We start from the raw sequence: 21,949 nt of genomic DNA, 5'->3' as shown, positions 1-21,949 counted from the left end.
CCCAATAAATAAACAAATATTCTCATCTGTCTTAAAAGGGAGTAGAAAGTGGAGTTCAAGCCTGAAACCAGCCATGATAGTGTTGAATAGAGAAGCAGGTTTGATGGGCCTCGGTCTACTCCTATTTCTTGTGTTCTTTGGATTTTTGTGCCCCTAACATGGGTATTGAATCCATAACCGAGAGGCAATTGTAATATCAACTGAGCCACAGCGGACACACAAATAAGACCATAAGATATAGGAGCAGAGGTAGCCCATCAAGTCAACTCCACCTTTCAATAAGATCATGGCTGATCAAATGACCTTCAACTCCACTTGCTTGCCTTTTCCCCCCATAACCCTTGATTCCCTTACTGATAAAAAAAAGTCTGCATATCTCAGCCGTGAATATATTTAATGACACAGCCTTGAGGGTCCTCTCTAGTAAAGAATTCTACAGGATCACTACCCTCAGAAAAAAATCCTGCTCACGTCTGTCTTAAATGGGCAACTGCTTACTCAACTTAAGCCCTCTGGTATTCAGCTGTCCCACAAGGGACAGCATGATGAGTCTTGAGTTGTGAACCTGTCAAACTTTTTCCCCGTCAAGCCCCCTAATAATCTTGTATATTTCAATAAGCTTGCTTCTCATTTTTCTAAATTCCAGATTACAGGCGTAATCTACTTAACCTCTCCTCAAAAAACAGTTCCTCCATATCTGGTATCAGTCTGGTGAACCTTCGCTGGTCTGTGCCCGACATCAATTTCCTTCGATATGGGGTCCAATACGGTTCACGGTATTCCAGCTATGGTCTGACAAGTACCTAGTATAATTTCAGCAAGACCTCCCTATTTTTGTACACACCATTTCCTTTGAACTAGAGGTCAACTTTCCATTTGCCTTCCATCTTCCTCACAACTTGGATGCTAGATTTTTGCTTTGTTCATGAGGACTCCTAAATCCCTCTGTGCTGCAGCTTTCTGCAGTCTTTTCCCCATTTACATAATATTCAACTCTTCTTACCTTCCTGAAAAAGTGCATAACCTCAGACCTTCCTACATTATATTGTATTGGCTAAGGCATTTGCCCACTCACCTTCTATCCCTCTGCAGACTCCTCAGGTCATCCTCACTACTTGTCCTCCCAACTATTATGTAATCCGCAAACGTGCATCCATTCACTTCTGTCATCCAAGGCATTAGTATATATTCTTAAAATATGCCTCCCTAATTTTAGTCTCCCACGCAAGATATCCACCCTTTCCTGGAACTCACAATCTTTAATTCTGAGCTGTGAAGCCTGTAATTTGTAATTGCAGAGGAAGTACATTTTCTTAAAATCAACAAGATGCTGTACAGAGTCATTACTCCCACGGCAACATTCCACTGTACTGATAGCATTGTCAGCGTGGGTTCACTCAGACAGCTCAACTGAAAAATTGGTATTTACATTGTAACCGAAGCAGTTGTACTTTGCTGTATATTTCCTGGTTCCCAGAATGATTCAGCAGTGCAACATTCATTTATTCATCAGCAAAAACAGTGTCTGGTCTATATTCCACAATTATATCTGGTCCGAATACAAAATAAAATCTACTGAAAAGAGTGTTTAAATAGGATATAAATATTTAAATATTGAATTTGTATATAGAGCCTGCATTTTTAGTCACACCTTTACTACAGTAACATGCCCTCCAGGCCTAGTGCAGAAGCAATTATCACACAAAATTTGACATTGAACCACACAATGAGATCTTCGGTTAGATGACCAAAAACTTGAACAACAGGGGTAAGTTTTAAGGAGTGTCTTAAAAGGAAAAAAGGCTTCAGCAAGGAACTCCAGAGTTTCTTGCCCAAGCAGACCACTGATGGTGGAGTGATTAAAATTGGAGCTATTCGAGAGGCTGAAATTTGAAGAGCGCAGCCATCTTGGAGGGACTTGGCCTGGAGAAAATTCTAGAGAAATTTGAAAACAAGGATGAGAACTTTAAAAAAAAAATGCTGTTGCCAGTCCAGATTGAGAGCTAATAGAGCAGACACTTGTTAGGTGAGTGGGATTCATTCTTGACAGTAGGCAAATAAGTGAGTTGGGGTGTCTTGTGGCTAACACTTAAAACATACTATAGATTAACAGATAAATTATTGGACTATACTGTCTGTTCAACTAACTCACATGTTATAAAGCCAGAAACTCCGTACAATCATGAAATATGCAGCTCTGGTAAAACTGGAACAACTACATTTTCTATTCAGAGAAATGTCAAAACAGTCCCTCACAACAAATGCTTTACGTATTTAAAAAAAACATCCTCCCTCCACAACTTGTCTCCTGAAGGAGTCAGCTCTTACCCAAGGTCACAATTCCACAGAAGCCCCTGCTCACTTGGCCACTGTTCATTTTGATTATGCACGGTGAATGTTGGAAGACAGCCCACCCACAGAGTGTTGAGGGAGGCCATATGTATATGAAAACATCTTTTGGGGTTTGGATTTTAAAAATAAAGATAGATGGACTTTGACCAATTTTTAAAAATCAGTTCAGGTAATAATTTGGAACAGTAACTCAATTACATAATTTCCAAGGAGGTATATGATGACGATCAAGTGCTTAGTATGACACATTGGTGTTGATGGACTAAATGCTCATACTGTCAAAGTTTACAGCCATTTATTTAACTTTTGACTTCAGTTCATAAGAGAACATTTATTTCCCGAACAAACAAAACTGAGTTTTAGTTCAGGCAAACCAGTCACCCTAGTCAAAGTGTGGTTGGTACTTTGAGCTTCCGAGCCAGGGAAATTTGTACAAAAGTCTTCAGGTTATTAGAACGGAAACATTTTGGCCATCAGAACCGAGAAAGGCTTATGCCAGCAAACTCAAATGAATCTCAACAGTGCAAGGAAAATAAACTGACAAGAGTCAGTTGAGTTAAAGTTTAAAGAATTGTGGCAGGAGTGATACTCAATTCCAGATAAATCTCTAAAAGAAAAGTCATAGAGATGTACAGCATGGAAACAGACCCTTTGGTCCAACCCGTCCATGCCAACCAGATATCCCACCCCAATCTAGTCCCACCTGCCAGCACCCGGCCCATATCCATCTAAACTCTTCCTATTCATATACCCATCCAGATGATTTTAAAATGTTGCAGTCATACCAGCCCCCACCACTTCTTGCAGCTCATTCCACAGGCGCACCACCCTCTGCGTGAAAAAGTTGCCCTTGGCTCTCTTTTATATCTTTCCCCTCTCACCCTAAACCTATGCCCTCTAGTTCTGGACTCCCTGACCCCAGGGAAAAGACCTTGTCTATTTACCCTAACCATGCCCTTCATGATTTTATAAACCTCAAAGGTCACCCCTCAACCCCTGACGCTCCAGGGAAAATAGCCCCAGCCTATTCAACCTCTCCCTATAGGTCAAATCCTCCAACCCTGGCAACATCCTTGTAAATCTTTTCTGAGCCCTTTCAAGTTTCACAACATCCTTCGGATAGGAAGGAGACCAGAATTGCACACAATATTCCAAAAGTTACCTAACCCACTGTCCTGTACAGCCACATGACCTCCCAACTCCTGTACTCAATACTTTGACCAATAAAGGAAAGCATACCAAATGCCTTCTTCACTATTCTATCTACTTGCGACTCCACTTTCAAGGAGCTATGAACCTGCACTCCAAGGTCTCTTTGTTTAGCAACACTCCCTCGGATCTTACCATTAAGTGTACAAGTCCTGCTAAGATTTGCTTTTCCAAAATGCAGCACCTCACATTCATCTGAATTAAACTCCATCTGCCACTTCTCAGCCCATTGGCCCATCTGGTCAAGATCCTGTTGTAATCTGAGGTAACCCTCTTCACTGTCCACTACACCTCCAATTTTGGTGTCATCTGCAAACTTACACCTCCCATTCTCACATCCAAATCATTTATATAAGTGACGAAAAGTAGTGGACCCAGCACCGATCCTTGTGGCACTCCACTGGTCACAGGCCTCCAGTCTGAAAAACAACCCTCCACCACCACCCTCTGTCTTCTACCTTTGAGCTAGTTCTGTATCCAAATGGCTAGTTCTCCCTGTATTCCATGAGATCTAACCTTGCTAACCAGTCTCCCATGAGGAACCTTGTTGAATGTCTTACTGAAGTTCATATAGATCACATCTACTGCTCTGCCCTCATCAATGCTCTTTGTTACTTCTTCAAAAAAACTCAATCAAGTTTGTGAGACATGATTTCCCACGCACAACGCCATGTTGACAATCCCGAATCAGTCCTTGCCTTTCCAAATACATGTAAATCCTGTCCCTCAGGATTCCTTCCAACAACTTGCCCACCACTGAGTCCAGGCTCACTGGTCTATAGTTCCCTGGCTTGTCCTTACCACCCTTCTTAAACAGTGGCAACATGTTAGCCAACCTCCAGTCTTCCAGCACCTCACCTGTGCCTATCGATGATACAAATATCTCAGCGAGAGGCCCAACAATCACATCCTTAGCTTCCCACAGAGTTCGAGGGTACACCTGATCAGGTCCTGGGGATTTATCCACTTTTATGGGTTTCAAGACATCCAGCACTTCCTCCTCTGTAATATGTACATTTGTCAAGATATTTCCCTACATCTATTTCCCTACATTCTATATCTGCCATTCCTTCTCTACAGTGAATACTGGTGCAAAATACTCATTTAGTATCTCCACAATCACCTGCAGCTCCACACAAAGGCCACTTGCTGATCTCTGAGGGGCTGAAAATGTGTTGCTGGAAAAGTGCAGCAGGTCAGGCAGCATCCAAGGAGCAGGAGAATCAATGTTTCGGGCATGAGCCCTTCTTCAGGAATGCGCTTTTCCAGCAACACATTTTCAGCTCGGATCTCCAGCATCTGCAGTCCTCACTTTCTCCTAGTTGATCTGAGGGGCTCTATTCTCTCCCTAGTTACCCTTTTGTTCTTAATGTATTTGTAAAAACCCTTTGAATTCTCCTCCACTCTAATTGCCAAAATTATCTCATGTTCCCTTTTTGCCTTCCTGATTTCCCTCTTAAGTATACTCCTACTATCTTTATACTCTAAGGATTCACTCGATCTATCCTGTCTATACCTGACATTTGCTTCCTTCTTTTTCTTAACCAAACCCTCAATTTCTTTAGTCATCCAGCATTCTCTATACCTACCAGCCTTTCCTTTCACCCTAGTAGGAATATACTGTCTCTGGACTCTCGTTATCTCATTTCTGAGGACTTCCCATTTTCCAGCCGTCCCTTTACCTGCGAACATTTGCCTCCAATCAGCTTTCGAAAGTTCTTGCCTAATACCATCAAAATTGGCCTTTCTCCAATTTAGAACTTCAACTTTTAGATCCAGTCTATCCTTTTCCATCACTATTTTAAAACTAATAGAATCATGGTCACTGGCCCCAAAGTGCTCTCCCACTGACACCTCAGTCACCTGCCCTGCCTTATTTCCCAATAGTAGGTCAAGTTTTGCACCTTCTCTAGTGGGTACATCCACATACTGAATCAGAAAATTTTCTTGTACATGTTTAACAAATTCCTCTCCATCTAAACCCTGAACACTATGGCAGTCCCAGACTATGTTTGGAAAGTTAAAATCTCTTACCATAATCAAATTATTCTTACCAGATTATTCTTACAGATAACCAAGATCTCCTTACAATGTGTTGGGAAACGAGTTAAAACTTTGTTTAGCTATTTGTGTCAAGATCTTTCTAACTGTCTTACACACAGACCTGTTTTGTTTTGGGGGCGGGGTGAAATAAACTTATGTTCTGTTAAAGAATATCTGTGACCTCACATAAAAAGGTTTCAGTGACTAACCACCACATTGACCAACTGTAAACATTGCATATGTTACCTATCAAGTCAGGTTACATTCTGGGATCCAACTTGTTCAGTATTATCATCAGCTGGAATCATATCATCCAGATCTCCATTCCACTATTATGACATTTCACCCATCATTGAAGAAATCAAAAGGTTTTCTCTCTGACTAGGCAGCATTTTCAAGTGTGAACCATTCTACATGAAGCCACCCTTGTGACTAGCACAGCAGCAGACCTTCAGGTACCAATTGAGAAAATGAACAAAATGATTGGAATGAAAATGAATGTATAAAAAGGCAGGCATTATGAAGACCAAACAAAATAATGGCAGGAAAACAGAAGTCAAGAGAAATGGTCAACAGGTTTGAAACGGGTTTCACATTTTAACTTCCTGAGAAGACTCATGGGAGAAGATGTTTATTGTCATCAAGAAATTGAAGCTAGAATAGCAATGCTAAAGGATGCATTCTTCCAAACAGGAAGATAGGAGCAGGATTAGGCCATTTGGCCCCTTGTGCCTGCTCCACTATTCCCATTACTATTTCATGAGATATGGACATCACTGGCAAGACCCTTGAACTGGGTGGCTTGCTGGGCTATTTCAGAGGGTGATTCAGAGTCAGTCACATTTCCGCAGGTCTAAAGCCAAACAGTGAGGACGGCAGATTTCCTCCCTTAAAAGGACATTGGTGAACTGGATGGGTTTTTACGACAACTGACAATAGTTTTACAGTCACCATTACCCAGACTAACTTTACTAATTTAAGTTCCAATGGTTGCCATGATGAAATTTATAACCAGTGTGGCCAGAACATTAGGTAAAATCAATGACTGCAGATGCTGGAAACCAGATTCTGGATTAGTGGTGCTGGAAAAACACAGCAGTTCAGGCAGCATCCGAGGCGCAGTAAAAATCGACGTTTCGGGCAAACCCTTCATCAGGAATACAGGCCTGGGTCTCTAGATTACTAGTCCAGTTACATTACCATAATGCCACCATTTCGTCCATATCCAAGATATCTTTAATATTGGAAGTCTAACAATTTCATTCTTCCAGTCAATAAACCTTCACAGCCCTCTGGAGTAGGGAATTCCAAAGATCCACCACCTTCTGACTGAAGAAATTCCTTCTCAGCCCAGTTCTAGGTAGTCTATCCCTTAGTCTGAGGCTGTTTCGCCTGGTTTTAGCCAGGGACTACTCAGGATAAGAATAAATAGAGAATAAGATTAAAAAAATTCAAAATTACCATGCCTGTGACATGGGGTGTGTTATACTGGGCCGAACTGGGGATTCCAAGGAAAGCAGATATTCCAAGACAAAGCTCTGACAAAGTGAAACAAAGCTCTGACAAAATATGGAAAGTTTATACAGAACACCAGCAAACTGTGACAATGTAAACTTCAGAAGTTTTATCACTATTCATGGATTGAAAGAATCAGTAATAACCCTTTCTGAAATAAACTATTTCCTGAGATAAAAGGACAAGGACAAACTATTATGAAGGAATTAAAAACAAAATATGCCAATTAGCCATCTCTGGGGAAAAAGGAGGTGTCGAAGCAGCACAAACTGTTTTAACATCAGCTTGATAACTAACTGCATTGTGACAAATGGGGAAATAAGAATTGCCTGCAGAAGAATTTGAGTCGTCAATGGCAGGACAGGCTGTGTTTGAAACAAACCAAGAAAACAGAACGTAATAAGGAACAGAAAAGCTACTCCTGATAAGAAAGGAAGCTACAGACTTGGTGACTTGAGAAGTATCATAAATAATGTCATGCCAAGAGCTTAAAAAGACAGAAAATCATGTAAGAATTCAACATCAAGATTCTTCAACATCAGGATTCTTCAATAGTAGAACTCTGGAGAACAATACTGCATAAGGATTAAACGCTGGACATCCAGAGATGGATGCTGTTGGTTGGAATTGTAGCTAAAGTCCACAATTAATTGAGTGATAACCAAGTTCAGTTGAGAGGCTGAAATTCCTTACTTGAGGGGACTTCTTTCTTAAGAACTAGCCAAATTAAAATGTAACTTATGATGCTCAAATCAGCTGTAAGCACACTGCCCTGGCCACATACCCATTAGAAAGGAAAGAAGCATGGAATGAATTGCCAGAGGAAATGGTGGAGGCCAGTACAATTACAACAGGTACAATACCTCGACATCAGGAGTAGAACTGTCCTGGAGCGGCTGTGCAGACTCCTTGATCTTATGTACCTGCTGCATCAGCAAATCACAATAAAGTCGAAGCTCAGACATTTTGGATTTCAAGGTGTCCTCAGTTTCACTAATTTCTGCAAATTCAAAACATTTTTAGAAAATATTTGAATTAAAAATGACAAATCAATCTTTTAACAAGAGGATCAATCACAACTTCCTTTAGGGGACTCAGTAGAATGGGTCTTTCACAGAGGTAGCATGGACTAATTGGGCCAAATGGCCTCCTTCTGTGCTACACGATTTTACGATTTAGAGTCATACAGCATGGAAACCCTTCGGTCCAATTCATCCATGCCAACCAAGTTTCCCAAACTAAACTAGTCGCATTGGTCCAGTTTATTTCTGTGTTGAATGGAGTTGTTTTATTAAGAAAAAAAAAAGAGACATACATTCAGAGTGTGATGCCACCACATAGTGAAGGAAAGATTGCAAGGCGATAAAACAAATGGCAGGCACAGCCAAACCCCTCACAAGGCAGCCCTGATGCCAGCCTCCTGGAAAACTCTGGGGAGGCTGGCAGAGAGACATGTGCACAGCATTGAAAGATTTGTTCCACTGCACTTCCTAAAGCTAACAAAAATGTTACAGCCGCCAGGTTCCTAGGAAATCTCTGCTTCATCCCCCAAGTATCCCAAATGGGTCTGCAACACATGTAGCCAAAAACGGACTGCTTGCAAACATCTGTTCAGTCCAATGAGACCTCTAATTTCAAAAGACTCTCAAACAGCCACGTCCTGATGGAGTGATGTGTGTTGGTGCATTTCTGCGTCCATCATCATCATTTTGGCTTCAACCAGGACATATGTTTTCCCATACACAATTCTTCTCAGACATTTTCCCAAACTATTTCCTCAAGTTTCAAGCTCCCTGATGCTTCAGAGTAATGCAGGTTTAGACCAGATATAATCTCTGGTGTGTGCCAAGGTACCTATACTCATATCAGCGTGGCTACAAGGAGGAAGTGGACATTGATCTTGATATCTGCGGATTAGGGAGAGGAATAATTTGTGAAAACTCCATTTAAGGTGTAATTTTCTGTATGTAAACTATCAATGTGCATATATCCAGTAGATTTCAATGGATGACTATCAGAAGCAGCAATCACAGAAAATGCAGCACAGAAATATTCATGCTCCACATGAACCTCCTTGAACACTAACAGCCTAATGTTCTCTTCTTTTCTCCCTTGTGTATTTATCCAGCTTCCCTTTATGTGCTGGTTGGCTCAACTACACTTAGAAGGAGAATCCTTATAGCCTGGAAACAGGCCATTCAGCCCAACAAGTCCACATCAACTCTCTGAAGAGTATCCCCCCCCAAAGCCATTCCCCTACCCTATTACTCTAGATTTACCCTGACTAATGCACCTAATCTACACATCCCTGAACACTATGGAACAATTTAGCATGGCCAATTCACCCTAACCTGCACATCTTTGGATTGTGGGAGTGAACTGGAGCACCCGAGGAAACCCACACAGACACAAGGAGAACGTGCAAACTTGACACAGACAGTCACCCGAGGCTGGAATCGAACCCCGGTACCTGGTGCTGGGAAGCAGTAGTGCTAACCACTGAGCCATTGTGCTGCCCCATTTGTGGATGTCCACTTTCCCAACCACTTGAGTGGGGAAATAAGTTTCCCCATTATCAGATTTAATATCAATCTATTATGGAGTTGATGAATCCTGAACACTCATTCCTTCCTTATATTTAGCAGCGCCACGCATTCTTCTCGACGGGAATGAGCAAATTCAACTCAAAGAATCAAACAGGTTGGTACTGGTCATTGTGTTTATAAACCCAATACAAAGTGGCAAGAGGGGGCTCTTCATGTATTTTCTGCTGGAAAGCATCTCAAAACAGCACATGGACCTGTAGCATTATAGGACAATAATCACAGCGCTCCAGTAAACAAAACTGGGAAACATCAAAACCATCCAAAAAAAAAAACAGAATAAAAGGCACCACCTCGTTCCTTCTTGCTCCTGCTGTCTGCCAGGCAGGCTTTGGCACTTCCAAGAGCAACCAACCATTTCTGTCGCTCTGCAGCATTTACTGCTTTGAGGTAGAAATATTGTTCTCCAGGAATAATCAAGTCCATCCGGGTGAAGTCTGCTGTGTGCACTAGTAAGAAAAACATGGTATTTTAGTGGCAGAAGACAACAGTGAACCTGTTTCCTACCTTGCCTGTCATGTGAATCTTTCAAAAAAACCCTAATGGCCATATTGTACCAACAGTAAAACAAGACAGACAAGGGTGCGCCAAGGAAATCCAACAAATGACAGACTGGAACAGATAAAATAAGCAAAAACAGGCTGAAACAGAATGTAGGAAGAGGAGAAGGCCATTCAGCCCCTCAAAGCTGTTCTGGCATTCAAAACAAAAGGCTTGGATTTATACACAACCTCTGGACATATCAAAGCCCATTACAGCCAATTAAGTGCAGTCACTGTTGTAATGTAGGTCATGTGGCAGCCAATTTGCAGACAGCAAGCTCCTGCAAACACCACATGATAATGACTTGATAATCTTCTGTGATGTTAATTGAGGGATAAGTATTGGCCAGGACACTGGGGCACTTTCTTCCTCAAAATAATACTACGGGATCTTTTACATACACCCAATCAGGTAGATGAGGCCTCATCTGAAAACAAAAGCACATCCAACAGTGCAGCACTCCTTCAGTACTGCGCCAGAGAGTCAGTCTGGGCTTTTGTGCTCAAGCCCTGGAGTGGGACAAGACAAGAGTGCTACCAGTCATAGCTGACACTCAACAAAATCCTCATTGATCTGGTTCCCAACCTTTGCTCCATATCATAGGGTCATAGAGATGTACAGCATGGAAACAGACCCTTCGGTCCAACCTGTCCATGCCGACCAGATATCCCAACCCAATCTAGTCCCACATGCCAGCACCCGACCCATATCCCTCCAAACCCTTCCTATTCATACACCCATCCAAGTACCTCTTAAATGTTGCAATTGCACCAGCCTCCGCCTCTTCCTCTGGCACCTCACTCCATACACGTACCACCCTCTGTGTGAAAAGGTTGCTCCTTCGGTCTCTTTTATATCTTTCCCCACTCACCCTAAACCTATGCCCTCTAGTTCTGGACTCCCCGACCCCAGGGAAAAGACGTTGCCTATTTACCCTATCCATGCCCCTCAATTTTGAAAAACCTCTATCAGGTCACCCCTCAGCCTCCGACGATCCAGGGAAAACAGCCCCAGCCTGTTCAGCCTCTCCCCATAACTCAAATCCTCCAACCCTGGCAACATCTTTTCTGAACCCTTTCAAAGTATCCTTTAATACTCTTGGCTAGTAAGAAAAATCAGTTGGTCTCAGATTTAAACATTTCTATTGGAGCTCGCATTTGCTATATTGTGTGGGCCAATTTGACTTTTACCATCATTAGGGATTCTCAATATCTCTCCTCAATGGCCTCGCTCTGATTTTTCAAGTTAGGTCCTCAACTTACACTCTCCCTACTGGGGTTTCAGCGGCTTTGGTCAAGGAGACCGTTCCATCTCGGTTTATGCAAAGGAAATAATTGCAACAGTGGAATAAGAGCAGAGATTGTGTTTGAGTCAGCTTCACACATTGGTGTGGCCCAAGTATTCTATTTTTAAATACTTATTCCATTCTATTCACAGAATCACCTGGAGAAGCAGGCTTCCATTCCTCCCTAATTTACCTGTATAAGCAGATTGCATTGTCACACTGGACAGACCTGAACTGCACCCTCCCAGCGACATCAGTAAGGAAACATCAAACTTTGGCAGAACTCCAGAAGGGTTCCATTTGAAATGATACAAATTCCAAGCCTCATTTGGTCACAGCATCAAGTTTGGTCATTTATACCCACACAAGCCCAGGTCAGGCCATACCGAACTGTGGGAGTGCTTTCCAAAGGGTTCCAGTGTGCATGTTTGGCAACTCCAAGCTCAACAGCTGCTTTCACTTTTCTACCTTTTATCTCGCACACAGCCATTTTGATGCTCCCTTTACTTCCTTTCCCAACATCTTCCTGCGAGTCGTAGTACGACAGCACAGTACCATCCAGCACAAAGTACCGTGGCTGCCAGCCTGTCAAAATGAAAGGGATTGGAAGAATCAGCAGAAGATTATGATTGCAACAAATACAAAAAAAATTGTGGAAGGTTGTGAAGACACAACAATTTTAGGAACAGGAGGAGGCCATTTAGCTCCTCTAGCCTGTTCAGTCTCCATTCAATAAGGTCATAACTGACCTGCAACTTGACTCACATTTAGCAGCCTTTGCTTCTTAGCCCTTAATACAGTTGGTGAGCAAACTAAAGACCAGAAATTGTTGGAAAAAAGCTCAGCAGGTCTGGCAGCATCTGTGGACAGAAATCAGAGTTAATGTTTCAAGGTCCAGTGACCCTTCATCAATTCTGAGGAAGGGTCACTGGACCTCAAAACATTAACTCTGACTTCTCTGCACAGTTGCTGCCGGACCTGCTGAGCTTTTCCAGCAATTTGATTTCGTTTTGATTTACAGCATCTGCAGTTCTTTCAGTTTTTAAAAGACCAGTCTTAACTTTAACATCAACTGCGATTAACTTTGTAAATTTGAAGTCATTCGAAGCTCTGCTGTTCTGAGGCTTAACTCACACCAAATCCCATTCTCCTATTACCCCCCCCCCCCCGGGGCTCTGATCTACATTGACTATTATGGTCAGTCCCATAAATCAGCAGAGACATCGCTGCACTTGTTTAATTCTAGTACCCTTCAAGCACCTTGATTTTTAAATCACTCCACCATCGGTGGCTGCACCTTCAGTTGTTTGAACTCCCAAGTTCTGGGATTCCTTCCCTCTCCGTTTAAGAGGCTCCTTAAAACCTACTCGTTTGACCAAACGTCTGTGTGGCTCAATGAATATCCCTGAACATTACCTTTTGAATTAGGTTACTGATCTGGTCTGTGAAAACAATTTGCAGAATTGCACATTGCAACTGCTAAACAACTGCAGGTACAAAACACAGTATCCCATGAAATTTCACATAACTGCTATAAGTGGCTGCCATTTGCATCCCCAGACTAACTTCTGCGTCCTGCTCATTTAGACACAAATTCAAGAGTTAGCTTCGATATGCCTAGAACCCAAACTCCAGTCAAAAGACATTGTCAGTCTCGTGGCAGCTGATAGCTTGATGTAGTGTGCAACACATGGACACACTCGCACAGACTCCTGTGATAAAAGGACGTGGAACATTTAAGAAGTTGTGGCACAGTGAGTCGTGCCCCTACCACTGGGCCAAACAGCTTCAAACCGTGCAAGTAATTGCTCAGGACTGAATGACCATGGAAGGCAAAAAGTAACGCAACAAAACAGGTTGAACCAATGTTAAAAGGCTTCACTATGCAAATTGCTGTCACAAGCAAGTGTCATCCTTCTTCCAAGGGACAAACACAGCCACATCTCCTCGCCAATAGAGGGATTCTAGGGAATTCTTGGAGATTTCTGCAATGATAGTATTGATTAAAAGGAATCGGACAAGCAGGATTGCTTTCCCGCTCAAAAATCAAGATCACATAATTCCAGAGGCAGCTGCATCCCTCCCCAAAGGCTAACTCACAGATTACTGGAAAAGCAAACTGCAGCTTCTTGGACACACTGCCCAGGCCACTTAAAGCAGAACCCTGCAAACTCAGTCTGACGATGCACTCAGATGGTGCCACAGACACATTGCAAAACTCAAGCTTCTACAGTTTGCCTTTCAAATCCAAAGTGGCAAATTTGTGGCAGGGTTGTGCAGTTCCCGTTGTTGAATATATTTAAGACAGGAATCAATAGATTTCTAGATATTAAAAAAAGGTATCAAAGGAAAATGGTGTAGAGGTAGATGGTCAGCCATGATCACATTGCATCATGGTGCAGAGTTGAAGGGCTGAATGGCCTGCACCTTTTCCTAATTTAGTAACAAGGGAAACATACAAATTAAGTGTTTCCAATCTGTGAACTTTTCCTTCACCAGGAGCTCTGTTTCCCTAAAAAGGAAACCTAAAGTCGACAAAATTTTCAATTTCAGGAAGCGACACTTGAAACCAGGCTACAGCACCAAGGAATGAATAGAGTAGGGTGTGGATAGAAGTATTTTGTTTCAGTTGAACTGGAGCTTGGTGTACATTGTTTGGGAGCACCAGGCTCCACCTGTGTATGTTGGAGTGGCTGGGGTTAGAGTACAACTCAGAGTTTATGGTGAGGGAGCAGGTCAGCTCGAGTTGGAAAGCATGAAGAAAAAGGTTCACGATGAACAGTTGAAGCTTACCTATTGTTTCAACATTAGTCGATTTGGCCAGTTCTGTTGTAGCTGGCTGTTACACTGACTGGGTTTCGACATTCTTATCCCAGCCTATTTACATTCTATACATTAAGTTCAGTACCAACCAGATCTCAGGCACACGGCTAGTAATAAACTGTTTCATTGCATTTTTCACCCAGATGATGCCATTGAGGATTGCAATGCCCTCTGAATGTGCCAGCCAATTAAAGACTGATCCATACGCAGATCAGCCAAGCAAGCAGGGGATTGAATAATTAAAAAGTTACTGTGAACTCTGTAAAGGGCAAGCCTTGCTCAGTTCTGAACAAAAGTCATATCAGACCCGAAACACTAACTGTTTCTCTCTGCAGACACTGCCAGCCGTGCTGAGTTGCTGCAGCACTTTTTATTTCAGATCTCAGTCATTTCAGTATTTCACATTTGTTAACAATTTTGCCTCCTCAGCTCTAGGGGTGCATGCTTCAGACCAAAGGTGTTGCCTTCCGGCTAGGGTGGTCCTACCAGTCAGGTAACAAGCCAATAAAAGGCACAAGAAATAGAAGCAGGAGTAGGCCATTTGGCCCCTCTCACCTGCTCCATTATTCAACAAGATCATGGCTCTCTGATGGTAGCCTCAACTCCACTTTCTTGTCTGATCCCACCCAATCAATCAAAAATCTGTCTCATTCACCCTTGAATATATTCAAAGACCCAGCCTCCACTGCTTTCTGAAAAAGAGAATTACAAACACAATGACGCTCAGAAGAAATTGCTTCACATCTCTGCCTGAAATGAGAGACCCACTTATTTTGAAATCATGCCCTTTTGTTTTACATTCTGCCCCTTCCCATGGGAAACTTTCTCTCAGCAAACCTACCAAGTGCCCCCAGGATCTTATATATTTCAATAAGATCACTTCTCATTATTCTAAATGCCAATAAATGTAGACTCAACCTTTCCTCGTGCGCAATCTTTAGAAATCTTCTCTAAACTGTTTCCAATAAGGTACATGACTCCTTGAGTAAGGAGACCAGAGCTGTACACAGTACTCTGGGCACAGTTTCAACCACATACACAGGTTACAGGTTCATTACATGCTCATGTAGATTTGACACATTTGCTCTACATCACAGGAGCAGACCATTCAGCCCACCTCCTCCATGCTAGTTTATACTCTAAACAAATGTTTCCCCATCCTTCATCGTCTCCACCAGCCTATCCTTCTATTCCTTTCTCCCTCGTGATTATCCATTCACTGCACCCACTTCCTTGTGATTTTGAGTTTCACATTCTCACTGCTTTCTGGCTAAAGAGGTTTTTCCAGAATTTCCAACTGAGTTTATTAGTGGCTATATGATGTTGATGGCTTCTCAGTTCGGAGTTTTCACACAAAGGGAAATTGTAGCGTCCTTCTGCCTGCTCCGAGAAGCCATTTCATAATCGAAAGTGCTTCTTCTGTCAATTAACTACATTTCTTACTTCCAGGCTCTCTTCCAATTCAACTAAACTCTGCCTGTAGAACTAAGGCTTGCTCAACCATTGCCAGAATCCAAACTAATTTCCCTAGCCCTCTTATTTCCTGAAAGGGAAAAGATCAACAAATGACCAGATTGTTGAACTGCAGCCACCCATCGTCTTTTCTGAACCCTTGATTTTGAAACGAAACCTCAACAGCAACAATCCCTGCAGATGTTGGGAAAGACGAGGCAAGCTGCCCTTTAGAAAGCTTGCGTGGCTCAATTATGCGCCGGATTATCTGGTCGGAAGCCAAACAAAGCCCGAGGGTCGCACGCTGAATTGGCTACTGTCAGCTGTGGTAGAGACACGGGCCTCAACACCCCGTGTTCAGGATGGATCCAAACAGGTGTCTCTCCCTCAAACAGCGATGCAGCAAACCTGCATCTGCAAAATCTACAGGAAGGAGACAGATAAAAGAACAACTGGCAATATGCACCGAGTGTCAGCCTTTTGCGGCGCCAGTACGCTGTTTCTTCAGGCTGCAGAAAGCTCAGTGCTGGTTAAGTTGTTTGGACAGCATCTGCAGCAAGGTATAAGACCCCATCTCACCACTCAGATAATTGGTCCACTTGTGCAGTACTCCTTCCATGACAGAGGGGCAACCTCCCGAATACTATGCCCAGCCAGTTCACACACTCTCTGCCTCTGTGTATTTTTGCTGCAGGAAGCGGCGAGCCGCCTTAGTGATTGACAGCTCCTCGGCAGCCAATCGGACAACACCTCCGCCACGTTCCCCCTGTCAACTGAATTCCTGTATTGTGCCGTCACAATCGCCCCCGTTCTCTGAGCGAGTCAATCAATAGCAGTGGAACGGCGGCTCTTGCGAGCGATTGGGGGGAGAGGCCGCAGGAGGGGGCGGGGCGATGGGTTAGCCAATGGGACGGCTCCGGAGCCGCGTGCGCTGGTTGGAAGATCACGAGGGGCCTGGAGCGGGTGTGAAGCTTGTGAGCGAATTGAAAAAGGCGAGTGCCAGGGTTTTGTAGTTTTGCGCTTTTATAGAAGGGCTAGGTTTACAACAGCAAAGAAGTTGCGTTCAAACTGTGCCGCCTGAGTTGGTTCATTATGTCCAGCTCTGGGCAGCGCACAGAGGGGAGGATGTGAAAGTATCAGGAAAGGTGCATCAAAAATTGATGCATGAGGGGTTCCAGGGAGACGAGAGAAACTCCAGCTGTTTTCCATGAAGAGCAGGTTGAGAGGAGATATGAAGGGTTGGACAAAGGAGAGATTTCTTTTTAATTAAGTAAAAACAATGACTGCAGATGCTGGAAACCAGATTCAGGTCCACGCCCCCCTACGACCCACCCTCCCATCCTGGCACTTTCCCCTGCCACCGCAGGAACTGTAAAACCTGCGCCCACACCTCCTCCCTCACCTCTATCCAAGGCCCTAAAGGAGCCTTCCACATCCATCAAAGTTTTACTTGCACCTCCACTAATATAATTTATTGTATCCATTGCTCCCGATGCGGTCTCCTCTACATTGGGGAGACTGGGCGCCTCCTAGCAGAGTGCTTTAGGGAACATCTCCGGGACACCCGCACCAATCAACCACACCGACCCGTGGCCCAACATTTCAACTCCCCCTCCCACTCTGCCGAGGACATGGAGGTCTTGGGCCTCCTTCACCGCCGCTCCCTCACCACCAGACGCCTGGAGGAAGAACGCCTCATCTTCCGCCTCGGAACACTTCAACCCCAGGGCATCAATGTGACTTCAACAGCTTCCTAATTTCCCTTTCCCCTTCCCCACCTCACCCTAGTTCCAAACTTCCAGCTCAGCACTGTCCCCATGACTTGTCCAGACTTGTCCTACCTGCCTATCTTCTTTTCCACCTATCCACTCCACCCTCTCCTCCCTGACCTATCACCTTCATCCCCTCCCCCACTCACCTATTGTACTGTATGCTACTTTCTCCACACCCCCACCCTCCTCTAGCTTATCTCTCCACGCTTCAGGCTCACTGCCTTTATTCCTGATGAAGGGCTTTTGCCCGAAACGTCGGTTTTGCTGCTCCTTGGATGCTGCCTGAACTGCTGTACTCTTCCAGCACCACTAATCCAGAATCTGGTTTCCAGCATCTGCAGTCATTGTTTTTACCTAGTTCAGGCAGCATCCGAGGAACAGGAAAATCGACGTTTCAGGCAAAAGCCCTTCATCAGGAATAATTAACCCGCTCAGATGCGTTATAACACACCAAACGAGAGGGCATATTTTTTAAGGTGAGAGGAGAAAGATTTAAACGGAACCTGAGGGGCAACTTTTTTCTCAGAGGTTGGGTCAGATGTGCATTGAACTGCCAAAGGAAGTGGTAGATGCAGGTGCAGTAACAACAGTTAGACCATGAGACCATAAGACATAGGAGTGGAAGTAAGGCTATTCGGCCCATCAAGTCCACTCCGCCATTCAATCATGGCTGATGGGCATTTCAACTCCATTTACCCGCATTCTCCCGTAGCCCTTAATTCCTTGTGACATCAAGAATTTATCAATCTCTGCCTTGAAGACATTTAGCGTCCCGGCCTCCACTGCACTCCGCGGCAATGAATTCCACAGGCCCACCACACTCTGGCTGAAGAAATGCCTCCGCATTTCTGTTCTGAATTGACCCCCTCTAATTCTAAGGCTGTGTCCACGGGTCCTAGTCTTCTCACCTAACGGAAACAATTTCCTAGCGTCCACCCTTTCCCAGCCATGTATTATCTTGTAAGTTTCTAATAGATCTCCCCTTAATATTCTAAACTCCAATGAGTACAATCCCAGGATCCTCAGCCGTTCCTCGTATGTTAGACCTACCATTCCAGGGATCATCTGTGTGAATCTCCGCTGGACACACTCCAGTGCCAGGAATGTCCTTCCTGAGGTGTGGGGACCAAAACTGGACACAGTACTCCAAATGGGGCCTAACCAGAGCTTTATAAAGTCTCAGTACACAATGGTGCTTTTATATTCCAACCCTCTTGAGATAAATGACAACATTGCATTCGCTTTCTTAATCACGGACTCAACCTGCATGTTTATCTTTAGAGAATCCTCGACTAGCACTCCCAGATCCCTTTGTACTTTGGCTTTATGAATTTTCTCACTGTTTAGAAAGTAGTCCATGCTTGTATTTTTGCCAAAGTGCAAGACCTCGCATTTGCTCACATTGAATTCCATCAGCCATTTCCTGGACCACTCTCCCAAACTGTCTAGATCCTTCTGCAGCCTCCCCACTTCCTCAGTACTACCTGCCTGTCCACCTAACTTTGTATCATCGGCAAACTTCGCTAGAATGCCCCCAGTCCCTTCATCCAGATCATTAATATATAACGTGAACAGCTGCGGCCCCAACACTGAACCCTGCGGGACACCGATTGTCACCGGCTGCCATTCTGAAAAAGAACTTTTTATCCCAACTCTCTGTCAGACAGCCAATCCTCTATCCATACCAGTAGCTCACCTCGAACACCATGGGCCCTCACCTTGCTCAGCAGCCTCCCGTGTGGCACCTTATCAAAGGCCTTTTGGAAGTCTAGATAGACCACATCCACTGGGTTTCCCTGGTCTAACCTACTTGTCACCTCTTCAAAGAATTCTAACAGGTTTGTCAGGCACGACCTCCCCTTACTAAATCCATGTTGACTTGTTCTAAATCCAACCCTGCTCTTCCAAGAATTTAGAAACCACATCCTTAATGATGGATTCTAGGATTTTACCAACAACCGAGGTTAGGCTAATCGGCCTATAATTTTCCATCTTTTGTCTTGATCCTTTCTTGAACAAGGGGGTTACAACAGCGATCTTCCAATCATCCGGGACTTTCCCTGACTCCAGTGACTTTTGAAAGATCTCAACCAACGCCTCCGCTATTTCCTCAGCCACCTCCCTCAGAACTCTAGGATGTAGCCCATCGGGGCCAGGAGATTTATCAATTTTAAGACCTTTTAGCTTTTCTAGCACTTTCTCTTTTGTAATCGCAACCATACTCAACTCAGCCCCCGACTCCCTTTAATTGTTGGGATATTACTCATGTCTTCCACTGTGAAGACTGACGCAAAGTACTTATTAAGTTCTCCAGCTATTTCCTTATCTCCCATCACTAGGCTTCCAGCATCAGTTTGAAGTGGCCCAATGTCTACTTTTGCCTGTCATTTCTTTCTTATGTTTGTTTCTTATGTTAAAAGACATTTGGATAGGGACATGAATAGGAAAGGTTTAGAGAAATATGGACTAAATGCAGCTAAGTGGGGCTAGTTTTGTTTGGAAAACTTGGTCAGTATGGACAAGTTGGACCAAAGGGACTGTTTCCATGCTGTATGACCTCTGGGGCAGATGCCTTGGCCCTCTTGGCCTAGAGGTAGGGACACTACCAGGTAGGGTGAAACTGTTCCTGGAGCGATTGAGAACAAGTGGACACCAGAAGTGATTGATTTGATTGATTATTTTCACGTGTACCAATATTGTGAAAAATATTGTTTTGCATGCTAACCAGACACATCATACCTTACATAAGTACAACAGGGTAATAGAGCAGAATACAGAATATAGTGTTACAGCTACAGAGAAGATACAGAGAAAGGTAAACTCTAATATGAGAGCTGAAAGAATTGCAGATGCTGTAAATCGGAAACAAAAACAGAAGTTGCTGGAAAAGCTCAGCAGGTCTGGCAGCATCTCTGAAGAGAAGGTCTTGGGGCGGCACGGTGGCTCAGTGGTTAACACTGCTGCCTCACAGCGCCAGGGATTTGGGTTTGATTCCAGCTCGGGTAACTGTCTGTGTGGAGTTTGCACATTCTCCCCGTGTCTGCATGGGTTTTCTCCGGGTGCTCCGGTTTCCTCCCACAATCCAAAGATGTGCAAGTTAGGTGGATTGGGCATGCTAAATTGCCCGTAGTGTTAGGTGCATTAGTCAGGGGTGAATGTAGGGGAATGGGTCTGGGTGGGTTGCTCTTCGGAGGGTCAGTGTGGACTTGTTGGGCCGAAGGGCCTGTTTCCACACTGTAGGGAATCTAATCTTGTGTCTGAGCACCAGGCGGTGTTAGCCTTGCCTGAGGATGCCGTGCAGTCTGTCCGGTGGATTGAGAAGCCCCATGGTTGTAAGGCACAATCAGGTGAAGCAGGAGTAAGCCATATCTCATTAAAACGGAGTACACAGTTCTTGACAGAAGAGTCAGCAGCCTGAAAGGGTAGAGGTGGCAGGAACCTCAGGGCATCTGAAGATTAATTTTGACGAGCACTTGAAATGCCATTTTATACACAGTTACGGGCCAAGTTCTGGAAAATGGGATGAGAATGGAAGGATGCTTGATATCTAGCAGGGATGCAATGGGCCTTTCTCTTCTGTTAAAACTTCTGGCTAGTAGTTGGGATCTGGAGTGGGTGATGGAGGCAGTTTCAATCGAGGCATGTAAGAGGGAATTTAGTTCTTATCTGGAGAAAAGAAAGTGCAAGACTAAGGGGAAAAGACAGGAGAGTGGACTAGTTGACTTACTCTTACAGAGAGCAACATGGATTCAAGGGGCCAAATGGCCACTTTCTGTGCTGCAGCTATCCTCTGGTTTTATGTGAAATGTGACCATAATTAGGGCCTCATCCTAAGATGTTGTATTTCCAAACACAAAATGAAAGGTTTGTAAATCAAGTTTCATCAGATTATTTGCCCAGCAGCCATGGGTTTGTACCCAGGCTGAAGTGTGCTACACGGAAGGTTGGTCTGTTATGTTCACAAAAATATTTTAGCCAGCATGTGGTTAGCCACTATACAGTGTGAAAGCCAGAGTCTTAGACACATGGAAACGTATAGAGTCAGACAGCACAGAAACAGACCCTTTGGCCCAACTCAGCCATGCTGACCAAATTTCCCAAACTGAACTCGTCCCATCTGCCTGCATTTGGTCCAGATCTCTCAACTTTTCCTATTCATCCTCCCAGAGCACACGGAGGGAGGTGAATGTTGTACACAGGGAGCACGGGGAGGGAGGTGAATGTTGTACACCGGGAGCACGCGGTGGGAGATGAATCTTGGATACAGGGAGCACAGGGAGGGAGGTGAATGTTGTACACCGGGAGCACGGGGAGGGAGGTGAATGTTGGCTATAGGGAGCACGGGGAGGGAG

The 21,949-nt window shown here is 44.1% G+C and overlaps 1 protein-coding gene across 3 annotated transcripts in view; it reads right to left on the bottom strand.

The window, feature by feature from the left end:
• Positions 1-16,537, bottom strand: part of LOC122543324 (pleckstrin homology domain-containing family A member 3-like) — a 30,284-nt gene extending 13,747 nt beyond the window's left edge. The window contains exons 1-4 of one of the 3 annotated variants that reach the window (XM_043681848.2): positions 16,405-16,537; positions 12,019-12,135; positions 10,016-10,171; positions 7,983-8,119 (exon numbers count right to left, since the gene is read on the bottom strand). In XM_043681848.2, the coding sequence (XP_043537783.1) occupies positions 7,983-8,119; positions 10,016-10,171; positions 12,019-12,135; positions 16,405-16,444 (450 nt within the window). In that variant the 5' untranslated portion in view covers positions 16,445-16,537. Of the gene's footprint in view, positions 1-7,982; positions 8,120-10,015; positions 10,172-11,936; positions 12,136-16,404 lie in introns of those variants that run through there. The other 2 variants (XM_087985434.1, XM_043681850.2) reach the window with 2 other exon arrangements.
• Between the last annotated feature and the right edge of the window lie 5,412 nt (positions 16,538-21,949).

Source organism: Chiloscyllium plagiosum, unplaced genomic scaffold (genome assembly GCF_037043375.1).
Source record: "Chiloscyllium plagiosum isolate Xiang-an unplaced genomic scaffold, Cpla_swu_hap1 HiC_scaffold_53X, whole genome shotgun sequence".
NCBI lineage: Eukaryota > Metazoa > Chordata > Chondrichthyes > Orectolobiformes > Hemiscylliidae > Chiloscyllium > Chiloscyllium plagiosum.
The sequence above is the reverse complement of the archived record's forward strand: the minus strand, read 5'-3'. Positions and strand labels throughout refer to the sequence as shown.